This window comes from Gigantopelta aegis, chromosome 9 (genome assembly GCF_016097555.1).
Source record: "Gigantopelta aegis isolate Gae_Host chromosome 9, Gae_host_genome, whole genome shotgun sequence".
NCBI classification, from domain to species: domain Eukaryota; kingdom Metazoa; phylum Mollusca; class Gastropoda; order Neomphalida; family Peltospiridae; genus Gigantopelta; species Gigantopelta aegis.
This window is the reverse complement of record NC_054707.1, coordinates 20,410,292-20,436,593: the sequence shown is the minus strand read 5'-3', so window position 1 is coordinate 20,436,593 and position 26,302 is coordinate 20,410,292. Positions and strand designations below refer to the sequence as shown.

At 36.9% G+C, this 26,302-nt stretch overlaps 1 protein-coding gene across 1 annotated transcript; it reads left to right on the top strand.

Moving 5' to 3' along the window:
• On the top strand, nt 1-26,302 carry LOC121381163 (tubulin gamma-1 chain). Its single transcript, XM_041510337.1, has 13 exons — nt 1-109; nt 4,838-4,888; nt 7,518-7,579; nt 8,280-8,447; nt 8,975-9,043; nt 9,892-9,971; nt 12,235-12,361; nt 12,956-13,042; nt 13,751-13,900; nt 17,216-17,368; nt 19,888-20,049; nt 20,676-20,867; nt 25,527-26,302. Exons 1-13 carry the CDS (start codon nt 61-63, stop codon nt 25,548-25,550), a joined length of 1,374 nt encoding a protein of 457 aa, XP_041366271.1. The 5' UTR covers nt 1-60; the 3' UTR covers nt 25,551-26,302.

Sequence of the window (26,302 nt, the reverse complement as noted above, 5' to 3'; positions counted from 1 at the left end):
GAGTCCTACCGCCACATTCAATCGAAAATAACTCACAGCTTTCTAAAATTGCATGCAAATATGCCGCGAGAAATTATCACACTTCAGCTTGGACAATGTGGCAATCAAAGTACGTTATATTATATTTTTTAAATATCCCGTTCATAATCATAATTAGTATTTGTATTTACAACCGATTAATAACTTTGCAGAGGATAGCTCGAGTCACCTCTACTACTGCTCTAGCCCGAGTACTCTGTAAGAGAGCTAGACCGTAGACGGACATTTGGACATAAATACCGTTTAATACGCTCTCATTAATGATTACAGTCAGAGACCAAGCTAGGCCTATGCACCATCCCACATGATATGCCAGTGGTACACATGCCAAGCAGGTATACCACTCGTAGATGAAATACTTTTTTCACATTAACTGAGAAAACGTGAATGTAATATACTCTTCAAAAGAAGAAACGCAAAACCACATTGTCGTAACATTTGGAGAATTGATTTAATTATTGAATGGTGAGTCCGATAATTACCAAATGTTGCAGGATTGTTCACAATTCACTCTAGTCCATTGTGAGTAAGTGATAGGACACACCACCAAGGTCAAGGTCATCTGGAGTCAATACCGGGTGTGGCCTCCGCGTGTGTTGACAACTGCCTGGCACCGCCTGCTCATTGAAGCAACCAGAGTACGGATGACGTCCCGGGGGATGGTGGCCCACTCGGCCTGCAAGGCTGCTGCCAGCTCGGGCAGGGTTTGGGGCTGTGGTTGTCGCTGTCGGAGGCGTCAGTCCAACTTGTCCCATAGATGCTCAATTGGGTTCAAATCCGGTGATATCGATGGCCAAGGAAGGACATTAATGTTGTTGTTCTGTAGGAAAGCCGTTGTGAGACGTGCTGTGTGAGGCCTGGCGTTGTCATGTTGGAACACTGCGTTGGCGTTGGCCATAACTGGAACGATGTGTGGCCGGAGGATCTGGTCAATGTAGCCCTGTGCATTCAGGTTGCCCTGCACGTGGACCAGGTCAGTTCTGCCAGTGTGTGAGATGGCTGCCCACACCATGACACTACCCCTGCCGAATCTGTCCACTTCCTGCACGCAGTTTGCCGCATAACGTTCACCACGACGCCTATACACGCGACATCTTCCATCATGACGTCGGAGCAGAAATCGGGACTCGTCACTGAACCACACCTGTCTCCATCGCAGTTGAGGACATTGTCGATGAATCTGGCACCACTGCAGTCGGAGTCGACGGTGTTGTGGTGTTAAGATGACACCTCGAACTGGACGTCTGGCACGAATTCCTACCTCATGTAGGCGGTTCCGTACGGTCTGGTCGGATATCCTGCGCAAACCTGATATTGCTGCGGCTGTGGAGGTGGCAGTAGTCAATCGTTCCCGAAGGTGGCGTACCCGGATGTAGCGGTCCTGCCCGGGGGTAGTGACCCGTGGTCGGCCGGATCTAGGGAGGTCACGTGTTGATCCATGTTGCTGGTAACGGTCCCACAGTCTGGAGATGGTGCTTGGGGACACATGGAATGCCCTGGCAACGGCCGTTCTGGATTCGCCTGCGTCTAGTCGGCCGATGGCATTGTTTCTCTGCGGTTCACTGAGACGTGGCATGTCCTGGATTGTCAACTGTCGGCCAGATACAGAGGCCAGACAAGCGAACACCCTGCACTTTTATACTGTCGGTGTTCATGTTGCACGTGCAGACAACGCACGTGCAGTGGTGACATGGTTTGCACGTGGCTGCGTTTTTGCGAATATTCACATTTTGGAACTTTATTGTACAGTAGCTGCGTTTTATCGAATGTAACCGTGGGAATGTGTTTGGGACATGCAATGACCTTATATTCACAAAGCATGAACCGGTAGGAAACATAAAATCGGAGTTATAACCCATTTGTACCCTTTTGCGTTTCTTTTTTTGAAGAGTATATATTTTTTCTGTGTGTGTGTACTATGTTGCTTTGGTGATTGCTCTGTTGCTTGGCTTGATGCATTGTCGGTCTGGAATTGATCCCGTCGGTGGGTCCATTGCACTATTTCTCGCTACACCCAGTGCACCACGACTGGTATATCAAAGGCTATGGTATGTGCTATCCTGTCTGTGGGATGGTGCCTATAAAAGATCACTTACTACTTATGATAAAATGTAGCGAGTTTCCTCACACTGATAAAATTACCAAATATTTGACATCCAATAGCTGATGATTAATGAATCAATGTGCTCTAGTGGTGTCGTTACACAAAAAAACTCTTTTTTTTGTGATTGTCTGGCACTTGTCGTTTTGAGACGCCCCCTGGAAGACGGAATGGCTGAGTAGGCGATCATGTGATGTATCATCACGATATAGGTTGGCGAACTTAGAATTCTGCTGTCTAGAGTTTGCCGAAGCTTTGCTGAATGTGGGTGCTATCGGGTTTCTTTCTGTAGTGTGTGTATTAGTGATTAATATCTGATATTTTTTTTAATCAATTAACTCGAAAATGATCAATGTAAAGGTATTTGACGTCAAACATAGGATTGTTGTGGTATTAGAGCGGAAATCTTTGACAACTTTTTGGTTGTCTGCAGTTGCCAAAAAAATACATAGCTTGGTCTCTGACTGTAATGAGAGCGTATTTATGTCCAAATGTCCGTCTCTAGGTCTCTTACAGTCAGAGTACTCAGGCTAGAGTCACCTCCAGCCTTCCCCGTTGATGTTCATATTGATATGCATCATTCAACAGACGTTGAGTGCTCGCTTGAGGTGCTTACGTCGCAGGATTGAACCACCTCGGAGGATCCATTCAACTGATTGGGTTTTTTCTCGTCCCAACCAGTGTACCACAACTGGATAAATGTAAAGTGCATATAAAAGATCCCTTGCTGCATTAGGAAAAATGCAGCAGGTTTTCTCCGACGACTGTGTTAGAATTACAAAATGTATGACATCCAATAGCCAATGCAGTGCTCTACAGTGCGAGTAAAATACTCGCCATGGAGACTAAAAACAGTCCCTGGCGTCTAAAAAAATTAAATCACATTCACCAGTTGGCGACTGTCCAATAATTTTACTTTAATGTGTAAACAAAACTGGACATCGTAAAACACAGTGGACCAGTAACAATATATTTTCCATAAAACGTGTTTTCTATCGGTAGTTTTTTGGAAAAATAAAAGTTTGAGACACGTTAATCGAACTATGAATAACAGTGACGTTAAGGGAGGTAATACTTCGTTATGATGTTATCTCCCTTAACTTGAATTTCAAGCGTTTTGGACCAAGTCAGTCCTGTCCCATTTAGAGCCAGGTTCTATTTATGTTTTAAAATCAGATTGTTGAATCACTGTGTGTCTTTACTTGTCTGTTTCAAACTCAAACGTTAATTATTTTTCTTCATAAATGTCGGCACTTTTGCGATATATGTGTTGCAAGTCTGCTGTGCTCCTAATGGTGTCGTGCTTATCGTGATAATGGATCCCTCCACGATAACAACGTCTCCAGTCGTGAATGTTGTTTTAATCACGTCGGAAGTTATGTTCACCAATGTAGGATGAAAACATGTTTATATTTTCATGACTCGACTTTAGATGGCTTTAAAGACACAGCTATTTACAAAACAGTATTTACAGATTTACAAGGCAGTATGTGACGAAAATAAATATTATTTAAACCAAAAGTAAGGTAGCCGATTGGTAACTACTAGTAACACTTTGAAGCCTGGTAATTATTATCAGAATGTTTTTATTTAACTTTTAATGAGTACTGCAATTTAAATGCATATCTTAGCAGTGCCATTAAAATAGGAATTCGCTTACTTTCATTTAATAAAATTATTGGGTACGGAATTTGATAATGATAGTTAATAGTCCTTCACTGTTTTAGTGGAACCGGACACAAACAGTAACGTGTAATTACTATTTGACAACTAGGAATTACCCCTTCACGAGTTCATTCGAATGCGTTCCTAATAACAATTACGGCATTAGTAATGTGCTGTAAAATGGCAGATGAATCGATTTAATGACAAGTATATATTAGCTGGCTACTAAATATAAGTGGCTGGCAACTAAAACATTATACTTTACTGGCCAGGGAAGAGTAAATTTGAACTTGCTTTGTATAGCACTGCAATGATTAACTAATCAGTGTGCTCCAGTGGTGCCGTTAAACAAAAGAAACTAACATTCCACAGACAGGGGCGGGACATATCTGAGTGGTAAAGTATTTACTTGATGCACGGTCGCTCTGGGATCCACCCCCGTCTGTGGGCTAGTTGGGCTATTTCTCGTTCCAGCCAGTGCACCACAAATGGTATATCAAAGACTGTGATATGTACTATCCTGTCTGTAGGATGGTGCATATAAATTATAAAAGATCCTTGCTACTAATAGAAAAATGTAGCAGGTTTCCTCTTTATGACTATGTCAAAATTACCAAATGTTTGACATCCAATAACCGATGATTAATAAATCAATTTGCTCTAGTGGTGGTGTTAAGCAAAACAAAACATTCCAGACAGGATAGCACATACCACAGTGTTTGATATTGCAGTTGTGGTGAACTGGAACGAGAAATAGCCCAATGGGCCGACGATTATCAGGGCTGAGTTCAGCCAGAGAGGTTAATACACATTGAACAAGGGCCTGTTGATCCCAATGACACATGCAGCACTAGCAAGAATATCAACAATTCTTTTTTTTTCTTGCATTTACAAATGCTGTTTTCAGAACAAGTTATAAGTCACAGACCAACGACAGTGTTTTATTTCTAAAATTTAACTTGACGTCCATGGCTTTGATATTGGGAATTTTACTGTCCTTTTAAAAAAACTTGATATTTTTTTTTTTTACAGTTGGAATGGAATTTTGGAAGCAGCTTTGTGCAGAACATGGTATAAGTCCAGGTATGTGAAATATGTTGAACTGATGCTATGTTATTCTAGGGTTTTTAAAAATATTTTTTTACTGTTAAATATATATATAGTGTTTATGTGTGAACCGAATTAAAAAGATACGTGTATGTAGTGTTTATATTGGGAGTGAGATGTAACCCAGCAGTGTTCGAGATTAACGGTATCCCGATATCCCGGGGATACCAGAATTTAATTTTGGATACCAGACTTCAAGAACCCAGTATCCCACTGGGATGCCATATAATACAAAATTCTCAGGTGGGATACCAGATTTTGGAATGTTAGTATCCAATTGGGATACTGGCCAAGAAATTTAATCTCGAACACTGCCCAGTGGTAAAGCTTGATGTGCGGTTAGTCTGGGATTGATCCCAGTCAGTGGGCTCTTTGGGCTATGTCTCGTCCCTGCCAATGCACTATGACTGGTATATATGAAAGGCTGTGGGATGTTCTTTCTTGTCTGTGGGATGGTGCATATAAAAGATCCCATGCTACTAATGAAAAACTGTAGCAGGTTTCCACTCTAAGACTATATGTTGAAATTACCATATGTTTGACATCCAATAGCAGGCATCGAAATAAGCATTGTGTCTGGTAACCCATCTACAGGTTACCACAAAATATAGCCTGGTAACCTATAGGTTACCACAACTATATGAAAGTTAGAATTGAATTCCTGTTACTACCACTTTTAATGCCCTTACATGTGTGCCAGATGATTATTGTAGTACACATGTATTTATGATTCATACTTCATCTTATCACTGTTCTTAATGCATTACATGTAATTCTTTACAAGTATGTGACTCATATTTAATAACTGAACAGTTGAATAAATAAATTGATGAAAATAAGTGTTCTGTTTTTTTATTTTCTCTTACTTTATCATACAACAATGAAAGATAATATTTTTGAAATGGGAAATTTTGATGCAATTGCTCACGTTCACATTACTGTTCAATGTGTACATGGTGATTAGTACAACTAGTAAATTTGTTATTAATTTATCAGGTAGGATTCTGAAATTGTATCGGTGCGAGCGAACATTGGTACGACAAACGAAATCCGGAAGTAAATTTATCTATTGTCCGAACCAAATTGTTAACAACTACAAAAAATTACTCTCCTACCTTTAATTGCCGTTAGATTTCCTCCAAAGTTTGTCCAAACACAAATCGTAAAAAACCCACTGCAAATATGCAGATTCCACACACGAGACTGCAACGATGTCGCCGATATTGTCTTTGCTGAGATTGCATAGGGAAAAATACATGCAGTTTTCTGCCGTCTGCCATGTTGCTTGTTTATGGAATACTCTTCAAGAGGGGTGAAAGCCTCCAAAGTATGTGACACAATTAATATGAAATCGATGATCTCTAGTGGTATCTTTAAAATAATAATAATAATAATAAAAAAAATTAATAATATGACGTCATCACGTTTGCTTTTATATCATAACATGTTATGATGTTGTTAGATTAAGTCCTATCCTTTCACCCCTCTTGAAGAATATTCCATAAAATGTCAAAATGGCAGCTGATACAAAATTACATGCTTTTTTCCCTATGCGCTCTCAGCGAAGTCGATATAGGTGACATGGTTATCATCTGGTATGTGGAATCTGTGTCATTGTAATGGTTTTTTCAAGATTTGTGTCTGGACAAACTTTGGAGGAAATCTAACAGTAATTAAAGATAGGAGAGTAATTTTTCGTAGTTGTTAACAATTTGGTTCGGACAATAGTGGGCGCTGCTTAAATGCAGATTGCAGAAATTGCTAGCAATTGCACAAGTGCGCGCGAACATCGATGCAATTCCTTACGAGAAAATTAAACATGGAAGTCCAGAATGCATTGCCTGGTTTACATTCGGAATCACTGTTCTCGACTTTTCTTACATGATAACCTCCCGGTAACCTGAATGACCATTCTCGACTTATTTATGATTAATAAATCAATGTGCTCTAGTTGTGTTGTTAAACAAAACAAACTTTTGTTTATTTTGATACATTTTGTACACACTACTCTGCCATTGTCACAATTGTTTTAAAACTATTTTATTGCAAATTGTTGAAAAATGGGTACTGACACTTATATTAATGTACATGCACATACATATAACAAAACATCCACATTTTAAAGGGACATTCCTGAGTGCTGCATTGTAAGATGCTTCCGTCTAATAAAATATTTCTACGATTAAACTTGCATATTAAATACATTTTCTTGTTTAGAATATCAGTGTCTGTATATTCAATGTGTTTCTGATCATCTAAATATTTGGAAGAAGCCCAATCTGGATTTGGTCTTCAAATAATTTCGTACGTACGAAAAAATTTATTTTAGGAAATAAAATGAAATTTAACGTAGTACAAATATTAGAACGATCAGATACACGTTTAATATACAGCCACTAATATTTTATGCAGAAAAATATATTTGATATGTAATTGCAATCGTTAAAAAGTCTCTGTTAGTCGATAACATCTTAACAATTGCAGCAAACTCAGGAATGTCCCTTTAATATCCAATAAAATGTAATCTGATACAACTTATTGAAATAAAGAAATGCTCTTTTAATTCGACTTTAGAGATTTGAATGTGAATGTTTTTTGTCTTTAGAGGGAATCCTTGAAGAGTATGCTACTGAAGGTACTGACAGGAAGGATGTTTTCTTCTATCAAGTGAGTTTCATATGCAACTACATATGTACAGAGCTTGAAATTAAGCAAATAACAAATAATAAACATGAGATCCCCCATGCTATCATCTTGTATAAGCTGTTAGTAATTGAAGGCAAGCAGTGAACACTACATGACCCATGCTATCATCTTGTATTTAAATGTATAAGCTGTTAGTAATGTGAGGCAAATAATAACATTACATTCCCTGTGCTGTCATCTTGTATTTAAATGTATTTATAAGCTGTTAGTAATTGGAGGCAAATAATAATCATTACATTCCCTGTGCTATCATCTTGTATTTAAATGTGTAAGCTGCTTGTAATTGCAACCGGTCTCGGTGGTGTCGGACTACATGCTGGTAGGTACAGGGTTCGCAGCTTGGTACCGGCTCCCACCCAGAGCGAGTTTTGACAACTCAATGGGTAGGTGTAAGACCACTACACCCTCTTCTCTCTCACTAACCAACTAACAACTAACCCACTGTCCTAGACAGACAGCGCAGATAGCTGAGGTGTGTGCCCAGGATGGCATGCTTGAACCTTAATTGGATATAAGCATGAAAATAAGTTGAAATGAATGAATGTAATTGCAGGCAGACAGTGAACACTACATGCCCCATGCTATCATCTTGTATTTAAATGTATAATGGTATATTTTAAATGTATAAGTTAGTATCAACTATTTGTACCTGTAATTGCAGGCGGATGATGAACACTACATCCCCCGTGCAGTTCTCTTGGATCTTGAGCCGCGAGTTATCAACTCCATCCTGAACTCTCCCTATGCCAACCTGTACAACCCAGAGAATGTCTACCTCTCCAAACACGGAGGTGGGGCCGGCAACAACTGGGCTAGTGGATATACACAGGTTTGTATGCTGAAATTGTTTTTTGGTTTCGCCTTATTGGTGATGTCAAGGTATTTCTTTTCTGGCAGTGACAGCATCAACTTTTGCATTTAGCTCAGCATTAAAATATATTTAATATATTAATATATTTCTCACACATCATAAGTCCTACATCAATGAAACTTGGTTTGTAGTTGCACCTGTTGATGTTCATCACAATAAAATAAAACAAGATTTATTGGGGGGTTTTAAATTTATTTATTTTATTTTATTTTGTAATTTTATTTTTATTTTTCTTGTTAACATTAACTGAGGTGAACATCTATGAATGCAATTGTCAGCGATATTGAATACATTTATTGTAAACAAGACATTTTTATCTTTGTTTTTGTTCTTAAATTCTTTAGCAATTAAGGCTGTTTGCATATACAATAAAGGTTTTGTGGTTGGTGTACATGCATAATTTTTAGACACGGATAGTCAACAGATTCATGTGTGTTAGCTTGTTGAATTTAATAACAGTCCATCATTTATTTATTTTATTTTAGGCAGAGAGATTGTACGAGGATGTGTTTGACATCGTTGACCGAGAAGCCGATGGCAGCGACAGTCTTGAGGTACTTGTTTCCCAGGCTCACCACATTTTACATGTTACATTAGTTACTCTTTTGAACATCAGGGTCTGTGCTTATGAAACTTTTAAGAGTCCAGACTCGATCTCTAATGACGTCACACACATACAATTTGTATGGCATTAGTGTCTCAGACTCTTACTAGAGTCTCAAGTCTAGACTGTAAAAGTTTTATAAGCACCAGGCCATGAGTTGGGGGGTGGGGGGGGGGGAGTTTAGGTCTGCAAAAAAAATTAGGGTTGGTCAGATAACTGGAACTGCATATATTTGTTTAACGTGCCAGCTTTTCATGCTTATAATTATCCACTTCACTACACCTATGTCACTTTCCGACTACTACTTCCTTTGTTTCTACAGTCTGGATATATTTCTACTTTTCTACTGAGCTCATGTTTTATCCAAGGCATTTTTAGTCGTTGATTTTTATTATCTATGGTTTCTCTCAGTTCAGCTGTTCTTATTTAGTATATATATTTTTTTTGTTCAGTGTTTTTTTCATTTACTTACAAAAATCAGTTATTATGTTAAGATAGATATTGACATTTCAGCGATAGAAATAAGCAGAATCTTTCACTGGCCCACCAGACAAGTACATCTAGAAATCTATTTGTCCACCAATGTTTTTACTTGTCCAAAGAAATGATTTGTTTTATTCAAGTACAAGGACCATATTTGATTGCTCAAAATAAAAGTGCATTGAAATTTTTTACTTTGTCCACTGGACAACCATTGATGTCCATTTTGCTTTTCTGAGCAACTTTTTACTTGTCGGAACAAATGGACAAGTGCTTACCATATTTCGAACAGTGCATTTTGAATGTGAATTCTTGCAGGGTTTTGTTCTTTGTCACTCCATTGCTGGTGGTACCGGGTCTGGAATGGGATCGTTTCTCTTGGAACGCCTCAATGACAGGTCAGTAACAGATTATATAACAACAGTGTTCATCACAGATTAGTATGTTAACTAAATATCAATTTATTATTCACATAACATCAATAAGCTGTTAGTGAGAGGGTTTATCTCACCTAATTTAATGTCATGGGTTGTTGCAAATACCCTGTATATCCCTACTTTCAATATTATAATTCAAATGTGATAGCATAATGCAGTTTTGGTTTTCTTCTATCATTCTCATTATTAGTCCCCTACCAGTCCAACCGGAGGGGACTATAAGTTTTATCTACATACATCTGTCTGTCTGTCCATCCGTCCGTCTGTCTATCCCACATATAGTTTTCCGGATGGGTTTTCTTTTAGAATGCCTTGAGATATTGTGCTGAAAATTTGTGTACAGTACTGTTACGGATCAATTTGGACTTTCATGGTGATTTGCCCATTTTTGACAGAGTTATGGCCCTTTAACTGTGAAAAATTGTTTTCCAGACTTTGAGATATGGAGCTAAAATTTTGTATATAGCTTTATCATGTACTGTTACAGATAAAGTTTGACTTTCATGGCAATTTACCCACTTTTTAATGGTCCTGAAAGTTAAGAGTTAAGAAAAATTGTTGGGCCCGGTTATATTTGATGGTTTTAAAAATGTAGTTATGTTAAGAAGGAAATATTCGGTACACATTATCGTGTCTGCAATATAATAATAAAGTGCATAAAACCTGGGGGGTTTTAGGTTTCTCAACAAGTTTAATCACAAACTGGGCTATCTCTTGGTCAGCAAAAAAATTCGCCAAATTATCTATTAAACTTTAAAAATTGCAGAAAACCAGTTATTTTGTAAAAAAAAATAATTAATTATTACATGAAATTATTTCGCCAAAATTGTATTAAAATAAAATTCTCTAATTGTTTTTGAAATTCGCAATTGGCGAATTTGACGAGTGCCAGAGCTAGTCCTGAGACTAGGGATGCAACGATACGGTAAAAAAGGTATTGCGATATAAGAAACCGTATTGCAATATGTATTGCAATATAGCTGATATTATTTAAATTTAATATTTATGTGGGTTTTTTAATGAAAGCAGAAGATTTAAGTATATAAATCGAAATATTTGTAATATTGATACCATCATAGACCTAAATGATTATATAAACCACAACATTTATTAGTAGCATAATGTTGTTCTTGGTCATTTTTATTTTTTAACACAATACTAGTCTATTAGAACACCGGTTTGACTCTTTTAAACTATTTATAAATAGTCACATTTGGAAATCCTTACTATCGGGCTTTTTTCCGTTGCTGCTTGCTTGACACGGAAAATATGTCGCAATGTTTCGGCAGATCAACAGAACCAGAGGTTATTGCCCGAGGTGTTTTGAACGATCGGCCGAAGTATTCCGAGTTCAGGGAAAAACAGCGAAGTGCGATTCTCACTTGTTGGTTTATTTCTTTGAAGATGATAGCCGTAGCCATATTCCAACGTAAATGAACAATGCATAATAATGTGCAAGTAACAAAACATTTATTTGTAATTATCGTCAACTGGTTATTTTTATCGGACTTTTAACACGTTTTGTCTAGAAGTTAGAACCAAGTATAACCGACCTATCACTTCGTATGCCAACAAGTAAGCCGACTACGCTTGACTGATTGTTACATTTCCTGTCATCACCAATTAATAAAATGATGGGTTTTTTTGTTTATTTGTTTGTTTGCCTATTTCAAGTCAAATATAATACAAGGAAAAAATAGCGTGTAAAAATCGTGATGCGCAAAAGTATACCGCGGTTCGTATCGAGCAGATCAATTATCGCGGTATACCGGTTTATCATTGCAGCACTACCTGAGACATATTCCGTTTTTCAGGGACAGGACACAGCCCAGTTGTAAAGCTCTCGCTTAAGATGGGATAGTGCATATAAACGATCCCTTGCTGCTAATCGAAAAGAGTAGCTTATGAAGTGGCGATAGCGGGTTTCTCTCTCTCTATATCTGTGTGGTCCTTAACCATATGTCTGACGCCATATAACCGTAAATAAAATGTGTTGAGTGCGTCGTTAAATAAAACATTTCCTTCCTTTCTTCCTTATTGTGTTTTTCAAGACCTGGAAGAAATCTCTTACATCTGTTACACAGTGATAAAATTCTGAGTTTTAACTTCTTCTTCAGATTTCCCAAGAAGTTGATTCAGACATACTCTGTTTTTCCAAACCTGGAAGAAATCTCTTACATCTGTTACACGGTGATAAAATTCTGAGTTTTAACTTCTTCTTCAGATTTCCCAAGAAGTTGATTCAGACATACTCTGTTTTTCCAAACCTGGAAGAAATCTCTGACGTTGTTGTACAGCCATACAACTCGTTGCTTACCTTGAAACGATTAACACAGAATGCCGACTGCGTGGTAATTATACATTGTTAACAGATATTATTTTTGTTCTGAGTAAACTTCCACTTTGATTTGTCTTCTAAATGTATTTGATATAAATGACACAATAATAGATTTTTAGAAGAAAAAAATCTACCTCATACCAAGTAATAAAATAGTTACTTTGTGTGTTTTGTTTATCCAACTATAGGTTTCATTCGTCTGTCTGTCTGTCACACATATAGTTTTCCAGATATGTTTTTAGAAGGCCTGGAGATATTGACCTAAAAAATTTTGTGTAGTTTTATAATGTATTGTTACAGATCAAGTTTGACTTTCATTGCAAAAATTACAGTTATGGCCCTTGAACTTAGAAGAGGGTTTTTTTTCAAAAGATCTTGAAATATTGAACTAAATTGTTTTACATTTCTTTATCGTGTATTGTTACTGATCATGTGTATCTTTCATGGTAATTTAGCCACTTTTCACAAAGGTATGTCCCTTACATTTAAGAGATAAAAAATTGTTGGGTTTGGTAGGGGGCGACATGTATTGCTTTAGCAGTACTCTCAGAATGCTTGTTTATAGTTTTTAAACAAAAAGAAATATGAAATATTTTTATTATTTCAGGTCGTGTTGGATAACACAGCCCTGCACCGCATTGCAGCAGATCGACTTCACATCGAGACACCATCATTCGCCCAGATTAATCAGTTGGTGAGCCTTTTTTGATATATAAAATAAACAAAAATTGAAAACATTTAAAATCTGGGACTCTTTTTGCAGTGAATCCAACTACTCAATCTGGTAAAGGAAATAACTTTAAAACAAAATGTTATTATTCGGTGTTGATTCACAAATATATTTTTTATATGTAGTACAAATTATGTATATTAAGTTTTTTAAAACAAATTAATGTTTGAAATAATATTTTTAAACATGCTAACTGGGTTCTTGAATAAGGAAGGAAGGAAGGAAGGAAATGTTTTATTTAACGACACACTCAACACATTTTATTTATGGTTATATGGTGTCAGACATAAGGTTAAGGACCACACAGATATTGAGTGGAAACCCGCTGTTGCCATTTCATGGGCTGCTCTTTTCAATTAGCAGCAAGGCATCTTTTATATGCACCATCCCACAGGCAGGATAGTACATACCACAGCCTTTGTTACACCAGTTGTGGAGCACTGGCTTGAAAGACAAATAGCCCAATGGGTCCACCGATAGGGATCGATCCCAGACCAACCGTGCATCAAGCGAAAACTTTACCACTAGGCTACGTCCAGCCCCCTGGGTTCTTGAATAAGTTCAATAGTAAGCAATTTGATATAAAATAAACATGAATTTAATACATTTATGCATACAAACTAATGTATTTGTCTAACTTTGAATGTTTTTTCTTTTTTTCTTTTCTTTTAGGTTTCTACTGTCATGGCAACAAGTACGGCAACTTTGCGTTACCCAGGCTACATGAACAATGATCTGATTGGTCTGATAGCTTCTCTCATACCAACACCGCGACTGCATTTTCTCATGACCGGTTACACCCCACTGACCACAGACTCACAGGTTGTACATCATTTCAATACACTTTTGTTGTTTTAACTTGATATGGAAGAAATGGCATACTTTTCATATTGTAAATGGTCTGTTAGCCTTCATATGTGGGTCATTCTACAGAAAGCATATTTTTCTCTCTGGTAATCAGCTTTGATAGAGATTTTATTCGAGATTAGTGTAAAATGTCATTGGTGTTACCTGTCCCTAGCATAACACTATACATACCATGCACTGTTAAAATATATAACAGAAGACATAACACTGAAAACCTTTAATGTAATACGTACTGATGGCTGACTTACTCACTAAAGAAGGAATCTTGTAAATATTTTCCGTATTCAAAAGACGGTGGGCAATATAAGCTTGTCCCTGGAGTTTTATGTCATTGGTGTTACTGTATATACTTATGAGAAAACAAAAGAAACTAAATGCTCTCTGGATGAAACATTCCACCCGTAGATATCAGCCATCGAACTTATTTGCCAAAAACAGCAGACCTTTGAACAGTTGTGAATAGGTTTCTTTAAATGTCATGAATGTGTTGTCAAAATATAAAAATATGTTTATTCACTGTCATTGGTGTTAAAATAGTATTTATGTAATGGTTAATAAATTTAAGAAACTTTTTGTATGTTATTATAGACATCGTATGTTTGCTACAACATGCACTTTTCAGTTTTCTCAACTGTTTCTTTAGAGAGCATGAATTAATTATACACTTATTTGTCATTGGTGTTACCTGTCATTGGTGTTACCGGGTACTGAGTAACACCAATGACAATGCGTTTTAATAAGATGCCGTTTTCCTTGCTTTGCATATTTTTTTAAGATGATTTGAAAATTAAAGGGACTTGTGCAGCATCATAGTTGCACTTTGGGTAAAATAAATGTTTTGCTGGAATATAAAGAGTATATCTTCAACGTCCCTAACTGTGTTATGCTTGGTTCGTGCAATTAACATCCAATTTGTTGTCGTCTGCTTGTCGTTCATTTGTGAGGTTTTTCTTCAGTTAGTGAAGATTTCCATTAACAATAAAGTTCAGACAAGTAAGTATCTAAATACAAAACTTTACAACCCCCTAAAGCCATCAAGTTTACTATAGTCCATCCCATCCTTCTACAAAAGTGGTTTTTTGTTAATAATTTCAGTTTGGTTTGACATAAGAAGACAAGTAAATGTGTTTTGGAAATAAAAAATAAATGTTATTTTTGTGTCCAATTTACCAAACAATCGGCTCAAAATATAAATAGCATGTAGTATATTTCATAGTATGAAAAAAGGTGTTCCATGTGGAACCGTTAGTAAAACACCAACCGGACCAGAATGCTGGATTTTTTCCTTTAATTTTTTTTTTTTAAACAAAGTGTTTGCCCACTGTGCATAGTTCAGAAATATATATTTTATCATGTAGTTGTTTTTAAAAATTGAAAATGTCGAACGGTGCATGCATGAAAATGTTATTTTTTCAAATGCTAAACGCAGTTAAAAACTACTAACCTTTCCTGTTTAAGATGTTAACTTTATCATAAAGAAAAGTTAAAATCATACTAAAAATGTATTACCAAGTTGTAGTCAAATATTGGAAAATTACATTACTTATGTTTTCATTTCCAATAAAGGCTGTTTAAATTTTAGTTAAAACAATATTGAAAATCCTTCATTAAAATAGTTTTTTAGTTAAAAAGAAATAGTTAACTCTTTTGAATAATGACACAGTTTGCATGATTTATTTCTTGAAGAGTGACATAATTTGTTTGATTTGCTGTATGGTATATACTGAAAACATTAGAATGACATCACATATTTATAAGGCGTCCTCGTTTTCTGGAAATATTTGGAACAGTTGCGTAAAAGCAAAAGTTGGATTACAACCTTTTACTTGTTATTGGGAATACAAGTATACAGTAAAATAGATTTTGAGCCTTAATATAAACCTGAAAATAACTACATAAATTAATAAATCTTTAATTTAATATTTAAACAAAATTAAAATTCTGTGTAATTTAGTATATTTTTTAAACTGTCTGACCGGCCGTATCTTATGAATACAGAAACACACAATTATTATTCTAATAGGCCTTTAATAGTTGTAGGCTGAAGAAGAAAAAAAATATTTTAAGAAAATATTAATTACATAATTGTGCAAACAAGTAGTGTAGTGGTAGTCTCAAGAATAATAGTGTTTCAAGGATACAGTCTTGAATGTCATTGGTGTTACATCTTGTCATTGGTGTTATTTGTTTTGTCATTGGTGTTATGCAAGAATATTTTAGCTGTCATTTCTCAAGAAACTTTATTTTTGAAATTTAAATTGTTTATTTAAGAAAGCATACCTTCTACCTTTATGACTTTGATGAAATTTATTTTGAAAGACTCCATATTTTTAAATAATTAAAACTGCCAGAGTGTATAATTTAAGTCACATGCAAAATATTTGTGTGAAAATGCACAATTACACCCATGGATAGTTTTTAATTTTAAAGTTATTCCATATATGTTATTAGGGACACCCAAATAACACATCCATGTGCTCTTGATCACTATAAACCAGTTGGATCACACTGCTGAACTACCCCACTTGTCCGGTAACACCAATGACATAATGAACATGTTCATAGACTAACACGTGCAGGCCGATTACAGTTCTGCGTGGCCAGATATAATTTGATGTTTCTTTGTTCATCTAGTTTCCAAAAGTTAACAATAAATATTTATATATTTTAATTATTTTATCTTGAATTTGTATTTTGAAAAGTGATGCTTTCTGTAGAATGACCCATGCCATTCAGATATTTGTCTTTGTTTGGTACTTGGTAATCAATATATTTTTGTCTTGGGCTGTCCTTAGCAGGGGTAGGAATTCTCCTCTCATGGAACATTGCGTTTCCTCGCATTTTAATCGTCCTTTCCTCCAAAATGTGTCAGATGGCACAAATTTTAACCTAGGATTTCAAGAGTTTCCGGGACCCTCTAGATTTCCTCTTTTTTTACAGTTCACCAATTCCCACCCCTGCTTAGACACTGATTCATTCATTATTATCTTTTCTGTAAGCCTTCACGAAGTAAAAAGACGAGATATAGGTATATCTTTTCCGATGGCAGCAGCATCAACTTTTGCGATAAAGTTTTCACATTTAGATCAGTTTCTCACAATCTATAAGTCCTAGGTCAGTGAAACTTGGTTTATAGTTGAACCTATGGATGTTCATCACACTGAGCTGAAACTTGGTTTATAGTTGAACCTATGGATGTTCATCACAGTGCACTGAAAACGTTATGATAGGTGTGAGATTTATTTCTGTGGAATTGTTGTTTTGTTTCAGGTGGCGAGCGTTCGGAAGACCACCGTGCTTGATGTGATGAGACGACTCCTTCAGCCGAAAAACATGATGGTGTCCACCGTACAACAACGATCGGCCAACCACTGCTACATCTCCATTCTGAACATCATACAGGGGGAGATCGACCCAACACAGGTGCACTTAATGTTACATTAAATATCTCCATTCTGAACATCATATAGGGGGAGATTGACCCAACACAGGTTCACTTAATGATACATTAAATATCTCCATTCTGAACATCATATAGGGGGAGATCAACCCAACACAGGTGCACTTAATGTTACATATCTCCATTCTGAACATCATATAGGGGGAGATCGACCCAACACAGGTGCACTTAATGTTACATATCTCCATTCTGAACATCATACAGGGGGAGATTGACCCAACACAGGTTTACTTAATGATACATTAAATATCTCCATTCTGAACATCATACAGGGGGAGATTGACCCAACACAGGTTCACTTAATGATACATTAAATATCTCCATTCTGAACATCATATAGGGGGAGATCGACCCAACACAGGTGCACTTAATGTTACATTAAATATCTCCATTCTGAACATCATACAGGGGGAGATCGACCCAACACAGGTTCACTTAATGATACATTAAATATCTCCATTCTGAACATCATATAGGGGTAGATCGACCCAACACAGGTGCACTTAATGTTACATATCTCCATTCTGAACATCACACAGGGAGAGAAGTAAAGTTTGTTTTATTTAACGACGCCGCTAGAGCACATTGATTTTTTATCTTATCATCGGCTATTGGACGTCAAACATATGGTCATTCTGACACTGTTTTTAGAGGAAACCCGCTGTCGCCACATAGGCTACTCTTTTTACGACAGGCAGCAAGGGATCTTTTATTTGTGCTTCCCACAGGCAGGATAGCACAAACCATGGCCTTTGTTGAACCAGTTATGGATCACTGGTCGGTGCAAGTGGTTTACACCTACCCATTGAGCCTTGCGGAGCACTCACTCAGGGTTTGGAGTCGGTATCTCGATTAAAAATCCCATGCCTCGACTGGGATCCGAACCCAGTACCTACCAGCCTGTAGACCGATGGCCTGCCACGACGCCACCGAGGCCGGTCTACAGGGGGAGATCGACCCAACACAGGTGCACTTAATGATACATTAAATATATCCATTCTGAACACCATATAGGAGGAGATTGACCCAACACAGGTTCACTTAATGATACATCATGGTTCGCACGGTCTTGAAAAGTGCTTGAATTTGGGAGTTTGAAATGAAAAGTGCTTATTTCATTCCAGCACAAATGCTATGTTCCAAATGCCTCAGCCGAGATTTACCGATTATTTACGAGTGTAATAGCCTCGTTTTGAGAACTGCAAACAATAGTCAGGCGAGACGACACGGAATCACTTAGATTTTGAAGTTTTTGCAAGCACATGTTCAAATTTTAACATTCGTAGTGAAAGTGTGTTTTTAACAAAACGTGGTGTCGAAAATATGCGTGGATCAGAGAGAGTAAGGACGTGTCAAAGGCCATGTGTTCCTGTTGTTGTAAGGATATTAAGATTGGCGCCATGGGCGAGAGCGCACTCAAAACATTGTTCGAAAAGGCTGGTTAAGGTTTGTATGTATGGTCCTTGAAAACATAAGGTAGGTCCTTGAAAAGTCCTTGAATTTTATGGGTCCTTGCCTGTATGAACCATGTACATTAAATATCTCCATTTTAAACATCATACAGGGGGAGATCGACCCAACACAGGTTCACTTAATGATACATTAAATATATTCATTTTAAACATCATACAGGGGGAGATCGACCCAACACAGGTTCACTTAATGATACAGTAAATATATTCATTTTAAACATCATACAGGAGGAGATCAACCCAACACAGGTTCACTTAATGTTACATTAAACATCTCCATTCTAAACATCATACAGGGGGAGATCGACCCCACACAGGTTCACTTTGTTACATTAAATATCTCCATTGATCATATGGGGGAGATTGACCCAACACAGGTTCACTTAATGTTACATTAAATATCTCCATTGATCATATAGGGGGAGATCGAATCAACACAAGTTCACTTAGTGATACATTAAATATCTCTATTCTAAACATACAGGGGGAGATTGACCCAAAACAGGTTCACTTAATGATACATTAAATATCTCCTTTCTAACATCATACAGAGGGAGATCGACCCCACACAGGTTCACTTTGTTACATTAAATATCTCTATTCTAAACATACAGGGGGAGGTCGACCCAACACAGGTTCACTTAATGATACATTAAATATCTCCATTGATCATATAGGGGGAGATCGAATCAACACAAGTTCACTTAGTGATACATTAAATATCTCTATTCTAAACATACAGGGGGAGATTGACCCAACACAGGTTCACTTAATGATACATTAAATATCTCCTTTCTAAACATCTTATAGGGGGTGATCGACCTTACACAGTTTCACTAGTTATTACATTAAATATTGGAATATTGGAACAAAAAAATTTATTTCTTAATTGATTACACAACTGTTGTCCACTTTTTCAAAATAATATCTGTTATGTTTGTAAATAAGTCATCTATCTTAAAATGTTTAATGTACCCTGTTTAAACATTCAATTTTGTTTCTTGTTTCAGGTACACAAAAGTTTACAGCGAATCAGAGAGCGTAAACTGGCTCAGTTCATCCCCTGGGGTCCAGCAAGCATTCAGGTCGCACTGTCGAGAAAATCACCGTACATACAGACAGCACATCGCGTCAGCGGTCTAATGCTGGCAAATCATACAAGTATCTCAAATGTTAGTATTGATATAATCATTGATATAATCATTGAATATTTATGCAAAATATGTACATTCTGTTTGGAATGTTTAAGTTGTATTCTCATGATGTAATATGCAATTAAATGATAAGCAATTAATAGTAGTATGTCACCCATCTCCATTTATATTTATTTTCTTTGAATCAAAAGCTTCCTTTTGCTAGCAAGATTGTCAAAGGATCTTGAATGGTTACTAAGGTACCCAATCAAATATCTGATTAATTGTAAGATTTTCAGGAGACAAGATTTAGAGTATTGTGCATTTTGTTTTTATTTTGTCATTAATTTTGACATTAAGCAACTAGTAAACACACAGTGAACAAAATCTATGATAATCTCACATTGAAACTTCGTGATCTACAAGCAACTTAACACTCGGTTAATGTGAGTGGTCACATAAAACTTGTTGCAGTTTCACATCATTGATCAAAAAGTCCTTGAATTTTTCTTCTAAAAGATGATTGAAATTTTATGTAAAACAATTTATCAAACATTTATCAAAACAAGATCGGCCGAATTTACGAGCCTATATGATCTCTGGATAAAAAATGTTTAGAAATGGTGGTTGTTGCTAAGTTTGTTACGGTTTTTTTTAAAATTCAGTTATTTGAGAGAACTCTGCGTCAGTTTGATAAACTAAGGAAGAGAGAGGCTTTCTTGGACCAGTTCAAGAAGGAGCCGATATTCAAGGACAATCTGGACGAGTTTGACAGCTCGCGGGAAGTCATACAACAGCTGGTTGATGAGTACCACGCTGCCACCACGCGAGACTACTTGTCCTGGGGAATGCAGCAGGTAATCCAGCAGAGTTGAAAGTATTCCGGATTTATCTGGAATATAGTCATGAATTTTAAACGTCTGTACAGTGTTTCCAGGTTTTCCATAGTTCGCCAAAAGGTTTCTATAAATATTGTCTGTTCAAAACTTAGGTCATATTTTTTTACTGGTGCTTTGCATACATTCTGAATGGGAGATGGAATTTTAGACCATCATGCAACCCTCCCCTTAGGACCAATCTCAGTACCCGAACACCAATATTGAAATATCAGGATTTTTTGTCATAACCCAATTTCATCTCTGATCCATAAAGTGTCTTTTGAAAATAGTATAGTTAGTGTAGAAGCAGAAGTAGGATTTTAGTAGGGAGTAGATGCGGTTTAAAAAAAATGGCACCTACTATTTTTCAAAACATTTACATTTGGCAGTCTTGCCTAGTAGAACACAATGTGACATCTCATATACTAAAAAAAGAATAATTGTATTCATCCTGTAAACACTAGATTTTCAAGAAAGTTTGGAAGTTGAGGGGTTGGGTGCTTACCCTGCAGTGTGCCTTAGTGGGTGGAGATCAGTGTTCGAGATTAAAAATGTTGGGCAGTATCTCACTTGGATACTAACATTTCAAAATCTGGTATCCCACCTGAGAATTTAGTATCCCACTTAAATGAAATTCATAAACAACATTGTAACAGACTTACACTGTTCTCGTTCCCAGTCTATTGCTACGTCGCAATCGAAATCGTGGAATTCGTAAAATTCGCAATCAAACGGAATTGGCAAAAAGATTTGCTGTATCTATTTTTTTGTAATACTGACATAAATTAATATTTAGCAGTAGCCTGTAAGTGTTTCTGACATTACTAATGATAAACCTACCTGTATCAATTTGAATGTGTAAAACTTTAAAGGGAGGAAATATCCAACAAAAACAATAGCGACTTAGCAGTTCTCAGTCTATTGCTATGCCGTTATTGTTCCAGTGTAGCATTAGTCTGGGTACGAGTGGGGGGGGAGATATTGTTATGGCATAGCATTAGACTGTGTACGAGCTGGAAAATACTGTTATTTACTTAACTTCCCCAGTAAATGACGACTTTCATTGTTTCAGTGAAAAATAAAAACGCAGGATTAAAAAAACCCAACATTATATGGTATCCCAGTGGGATACTGGGTTGTTGAAGTCTGGTATCCAAAATAAAATTCTGGTATCCCTGGGATATCAGGATACCGTTAATCTCGAACACTGGAGATGTCGGGAGGTATATCATTTGACCCACTTACAGAAATGTCTGTTCCACTCCAGGAAAATATTTCTAACTTATATTATTTTTTAAAATGTCATGCGTTCACTTGTGATTGTCAATCTTGTTTTTTTTGTAGTTGTATACCCATGTCTCACCTCCCTAGTTTTGAAATGTTCCTACTCTGTCTTTTTACATTTTTAAAATTCAAATTATATCCATCTTCACCATTTTATTTGTTTGTTGTGGATGTAATTCTATGCACCATAGGCATACAGGCTTCCATTTTTGTAGGGGGGGCAGGCTGGCTTTTGTCCGAATTAAAAAAAAAAAGCCCAAATCTTGGAAAAATCATTTAATCATATTAGCATTATTACCAAATAGCTATATAGGGTTGCAAAGGAAGCATTACACATTTTTACATGGATTACAACTAATTTTGAGGGTAGAATGATGGAAATACATAGTAAAAAGGTCTTGAGCTAGTGTATTTTGCCCGAATATCTGTATAATATTTGCCCAAATTTGAGATTTTGATCCAGGACTCCCTCCCCCCCAACCCCCCCCCCCCCCCACTCCCTGCCTTGTATGCTTATGCTATGCACATTTCTTTCTAGAAGAAGATGTACTGATGGAGAGAAATGAGGAAACTTCTGGTAATTGAGCCCAAATTTATGAGTTACAGAGATTTATTGTGGAATTGACTGCCAATCACATACAGTCAAACTTCGTTAACTCGAAGGGGACGACGAAATAGTTCGAGTTTCAGGGAGTGTTCGAAATTCGTACAGCAGACCTCAAAGTGAAACTGCATTGCAGTATTATCATTTCGTTGATATCGGATGTTAGCACATTTCTTCTGTGTATATGATAAAACTAAGTAAATATTAACAGAAACGAGATAAATCCGATCAATTTGACGTACATCTCTATGTACTTTTATTGTATTAATTGACAGTAAAGTTAAAAAAAAAAAACGAAAACTGAAAGCACGTACTTACATATAACCGGAAGTAAGCGATAAATTAAAGTTGATATATTTTTCAAATGTCAAAACAAGGCGGAACGTAACGTTGTAATAAATTAAAATACCGAATGTCGGTTAGCACTAAGTACGTTTGTTTACCAAATAATAAATACACAGTATAAATAGCAAAATTATTGTAAATCACAAAAATCATTTTAAAAACCCTCACTAACATAGCGAGACATAACATAACGAATCAAAACTCTGTATGCCAAATAGCACTAGGTTATGTACTTTTTTTTACATATAAAACATTCACAACAGTACAAAATAATTTATAGCTCTCAAATCACAAAGTACAAAGAGCAGAACTATCCGAAAAAGTTTGTAATTAGAGATTGTTTGGCACACTTGCTTAAAAAATCGTCTTTCATTACTGTGTCTGTAATTTTGCACAGATTGAGCAGCATTTCTTCCGAATGTTCACGGTTCTGCAAACAAACAGCGTTAATTGTTATTACAACAGTTCTTTGAAGATTACAAGACTATCCGTACTTTGTGTAATGAGGCCCGCTGCCGTGTACAAACACCGACAACCCAATGCAGGCATGTAGGATCATTTCGTTCTGCATAGTCGGCGATCTTTTTTTTATGGTGGGACCACAAAATTACTTTGAGAGATAGAGTTTTTCGAATGTGCGAAGTTTGAGTGTTCGAAGTCTGTTATTACTAGTTTGTATAGCAGTTCGGCCGGGACCGCCGTTTCACTTCGAGAGATCGACGTTTCCGAAAAATCGAACTTTGAGTTATCGAAGGTCGACTGTATATCGAGTCAAATAAAAAACTTCACAATCTAACATTTGAATAAAGTCAATGAGTGTATTTTTCAGGAATAAATATTGTAATGGCAATGTCTACACTCCATTTGAAGCCCATCACAGCCCACGTGACCCGATCCATAGCACGTGCACAGCACCTTTGAGGCAAAAGTGGTTTTGCATGTGCCACTGGTCGCGTGTTTACAATAGCACACGTCTTTTCATCGTTACTTGCTCACAGTAGTCTGACACAAAGAAAAAACCCATTAAAACAATATTTGTTATGACCTGTTTTGATGCCACGCCTCACAAATGTGCAGCATGAATGTCAGTAACTGACATTGCAAGGGCGTTGGGTTGCAGTCGACGGGCAGTTTATGATCTGCGGACATGAGTACAACAAACTGGCACCACAGCTGATCGCCCCCGACCGGGTAGACCACATGTGACGTCACCTCTGCAACCATTTCATGACAGTAATAGCAACCAGTAATGAACTTTTCAGACGGGTGTCCACGCAAACAATCTGGTATCGGCTGCGAAACGTTCACCTCCACACACGGTGCCCATATGTTGGACCCATTTTGACCCAATTTCATCAACGTCAACATCAACTGTGGGCACAACGCCACTTGTGATGGACTCAGACGAAATGGAATAGAGTCGTGTTTAGCAATGAATCAAGTTTCACACTGCAATTTGCCGATGGCAGGCAGAAGGTTGGAGACGACATGGTGAACGTCATGCTAAGTTTTGTATCAGTGAAGTTGACAGATTTGGAGGCGGAAGTGTAATGGTTTGGGGTGCTTTCTGTGGAAATGGACGTTATCCATTTCTTGTCATTCATGGCAACCTCAACGCTGCTGTATACCGCGACCAGGTGCTGGCCTAGGAACTTGTGCCCTTCATGGCAGCTCATGGTCCAGACCTGATCTTTCAGCATGACAAGCCAGACCCACACGGCCATCTTGACAAGGGTTACCTGAGGAACGCGGGCATCAATGTCATGGATTGGCCTTCACAGTCACCCAACCTGAATCCTATCGAGCACTTCTGGGATGTGCTGGGAAGATGACTACTCACTCTCAGGAACCCTTCACAGACTTTGCAGGAACTTGATGCCTCATTAGTTGAACAATGGTGCCGTATCCCTAATGCAGTCTTTACACGTGGGTACACATGGAGGGCATACGCGCTACTGAACCTGTCATCAGACGACCCTGCTTGTGAATTACCATTTTGATTGGTTTTGACGAATGCTGTGGGTGCATCGAACAGATTTTCGACTCAACATTTATTCCTATTCTTTCTTTGGACGTCATACAATAAAAAAATACCTTATTTAACCCATTCTTCTGTAATATTTGCTAATTAGCCAAGTTGAAACGGTTGTAAAGTTTTTAATTTGACTCAGTATAGTTGGTTAGCTTCCTGATGCTGTGTATGAGGGTTTCAGTTGCAGTCAATATTTGTCATTTCGTTCTGGGGTTTCCCCCGGTCTGTCCACTGTGCATGATTAATGTCAAATAGCTAATTGTTAGCAGATTTTATGATGGATTTTTCTTAACAGTAATATTTGTCTTTTAGATTGTTCTGTACTTTTCAAACAGCAGATATTTGCTCCTGATGAACATCTTTATATTTGCAGAGTGGAACTTCAGAACGTGTGTGAAACTAAAGGATTGAATGATTGATCGTTGCAGTGCTGATCTGATGAAAGACGAAAACACTTGACATGATTTGGTGCAGAACCATGTTGATACATGTATATAACATTGCCAGGTGTGGAAGGCATGCCACAATGGTGAACTACTCAGATCACAAATCCTTGGAACAAAAGGATTTGCCAAAACATACTTCTGTGATAACCTTATGCTACTGTCTCCAAAAATATATGTGTATGAATATTATTTAGCCCATGCTTCATAATTTTTGTTTCCTATTCTTTTGATTAATTCAAGTTATGAGGTTTGGCTGAAATATTGGATATTAAATTTTAATTTTATTTTCAGTGTTTATAAATCAAAAGGTACACATACATCTTTAAAATGTTGCTTACCTTTTAAAAAAAAAAGGCCAATTTAAAATGTTCTTACTAGTTCAGAAATAAATGTCTTCACTGAATTCCAGCCCATGTGTTAAATGTTCCTAATTTTGAAAGCAGGTTTAGGGTGTATACTACTATTTGGTTTAGTACTACCTTTACACACAAGATTTAGATAAAAAATAACACCAGTTAAATGTGCTTTGTTTGCTAGTTGGTAATGTTTATTTACAAACATCTCTGTACATTGTTTTTTTGACACATTGGAAGCAATATTCTTCTGGACATTTATCAATTATGAGGTGAACAATTTTGCTAATGTAAAAATTATATACTAATGGTGGAGAACATATTTTGTATATTAAATATTTTGTAAACTA

What these genes read in the sequence shown, in the direction of transcription:
- LOC121381163 (XM_041510337.1), top strand. Translation starts at nt 61, where the DNA reads ATGCCGCGAGAAATTATCACACTTCAGCTTGGACAATGTGGCAATCAA. An exon ending in GGGCTAGTGGATATACACAG is followed by an intron (nt 8,448 to 8,974) that starts GTTTGTATGCTG and finishes ATTTTATTTTAG; the next exon opens with GCAGAGAGATTGTACGAGGA. An exon ending in CACAGAATGCCGACTGCGTG is followed by an intron (nt 12,362 to 12,955) that starts GTAATTATACAT and finishes TTATTATTTCAG; the next exon opens with GTCGTGTTGGATAACACAGC.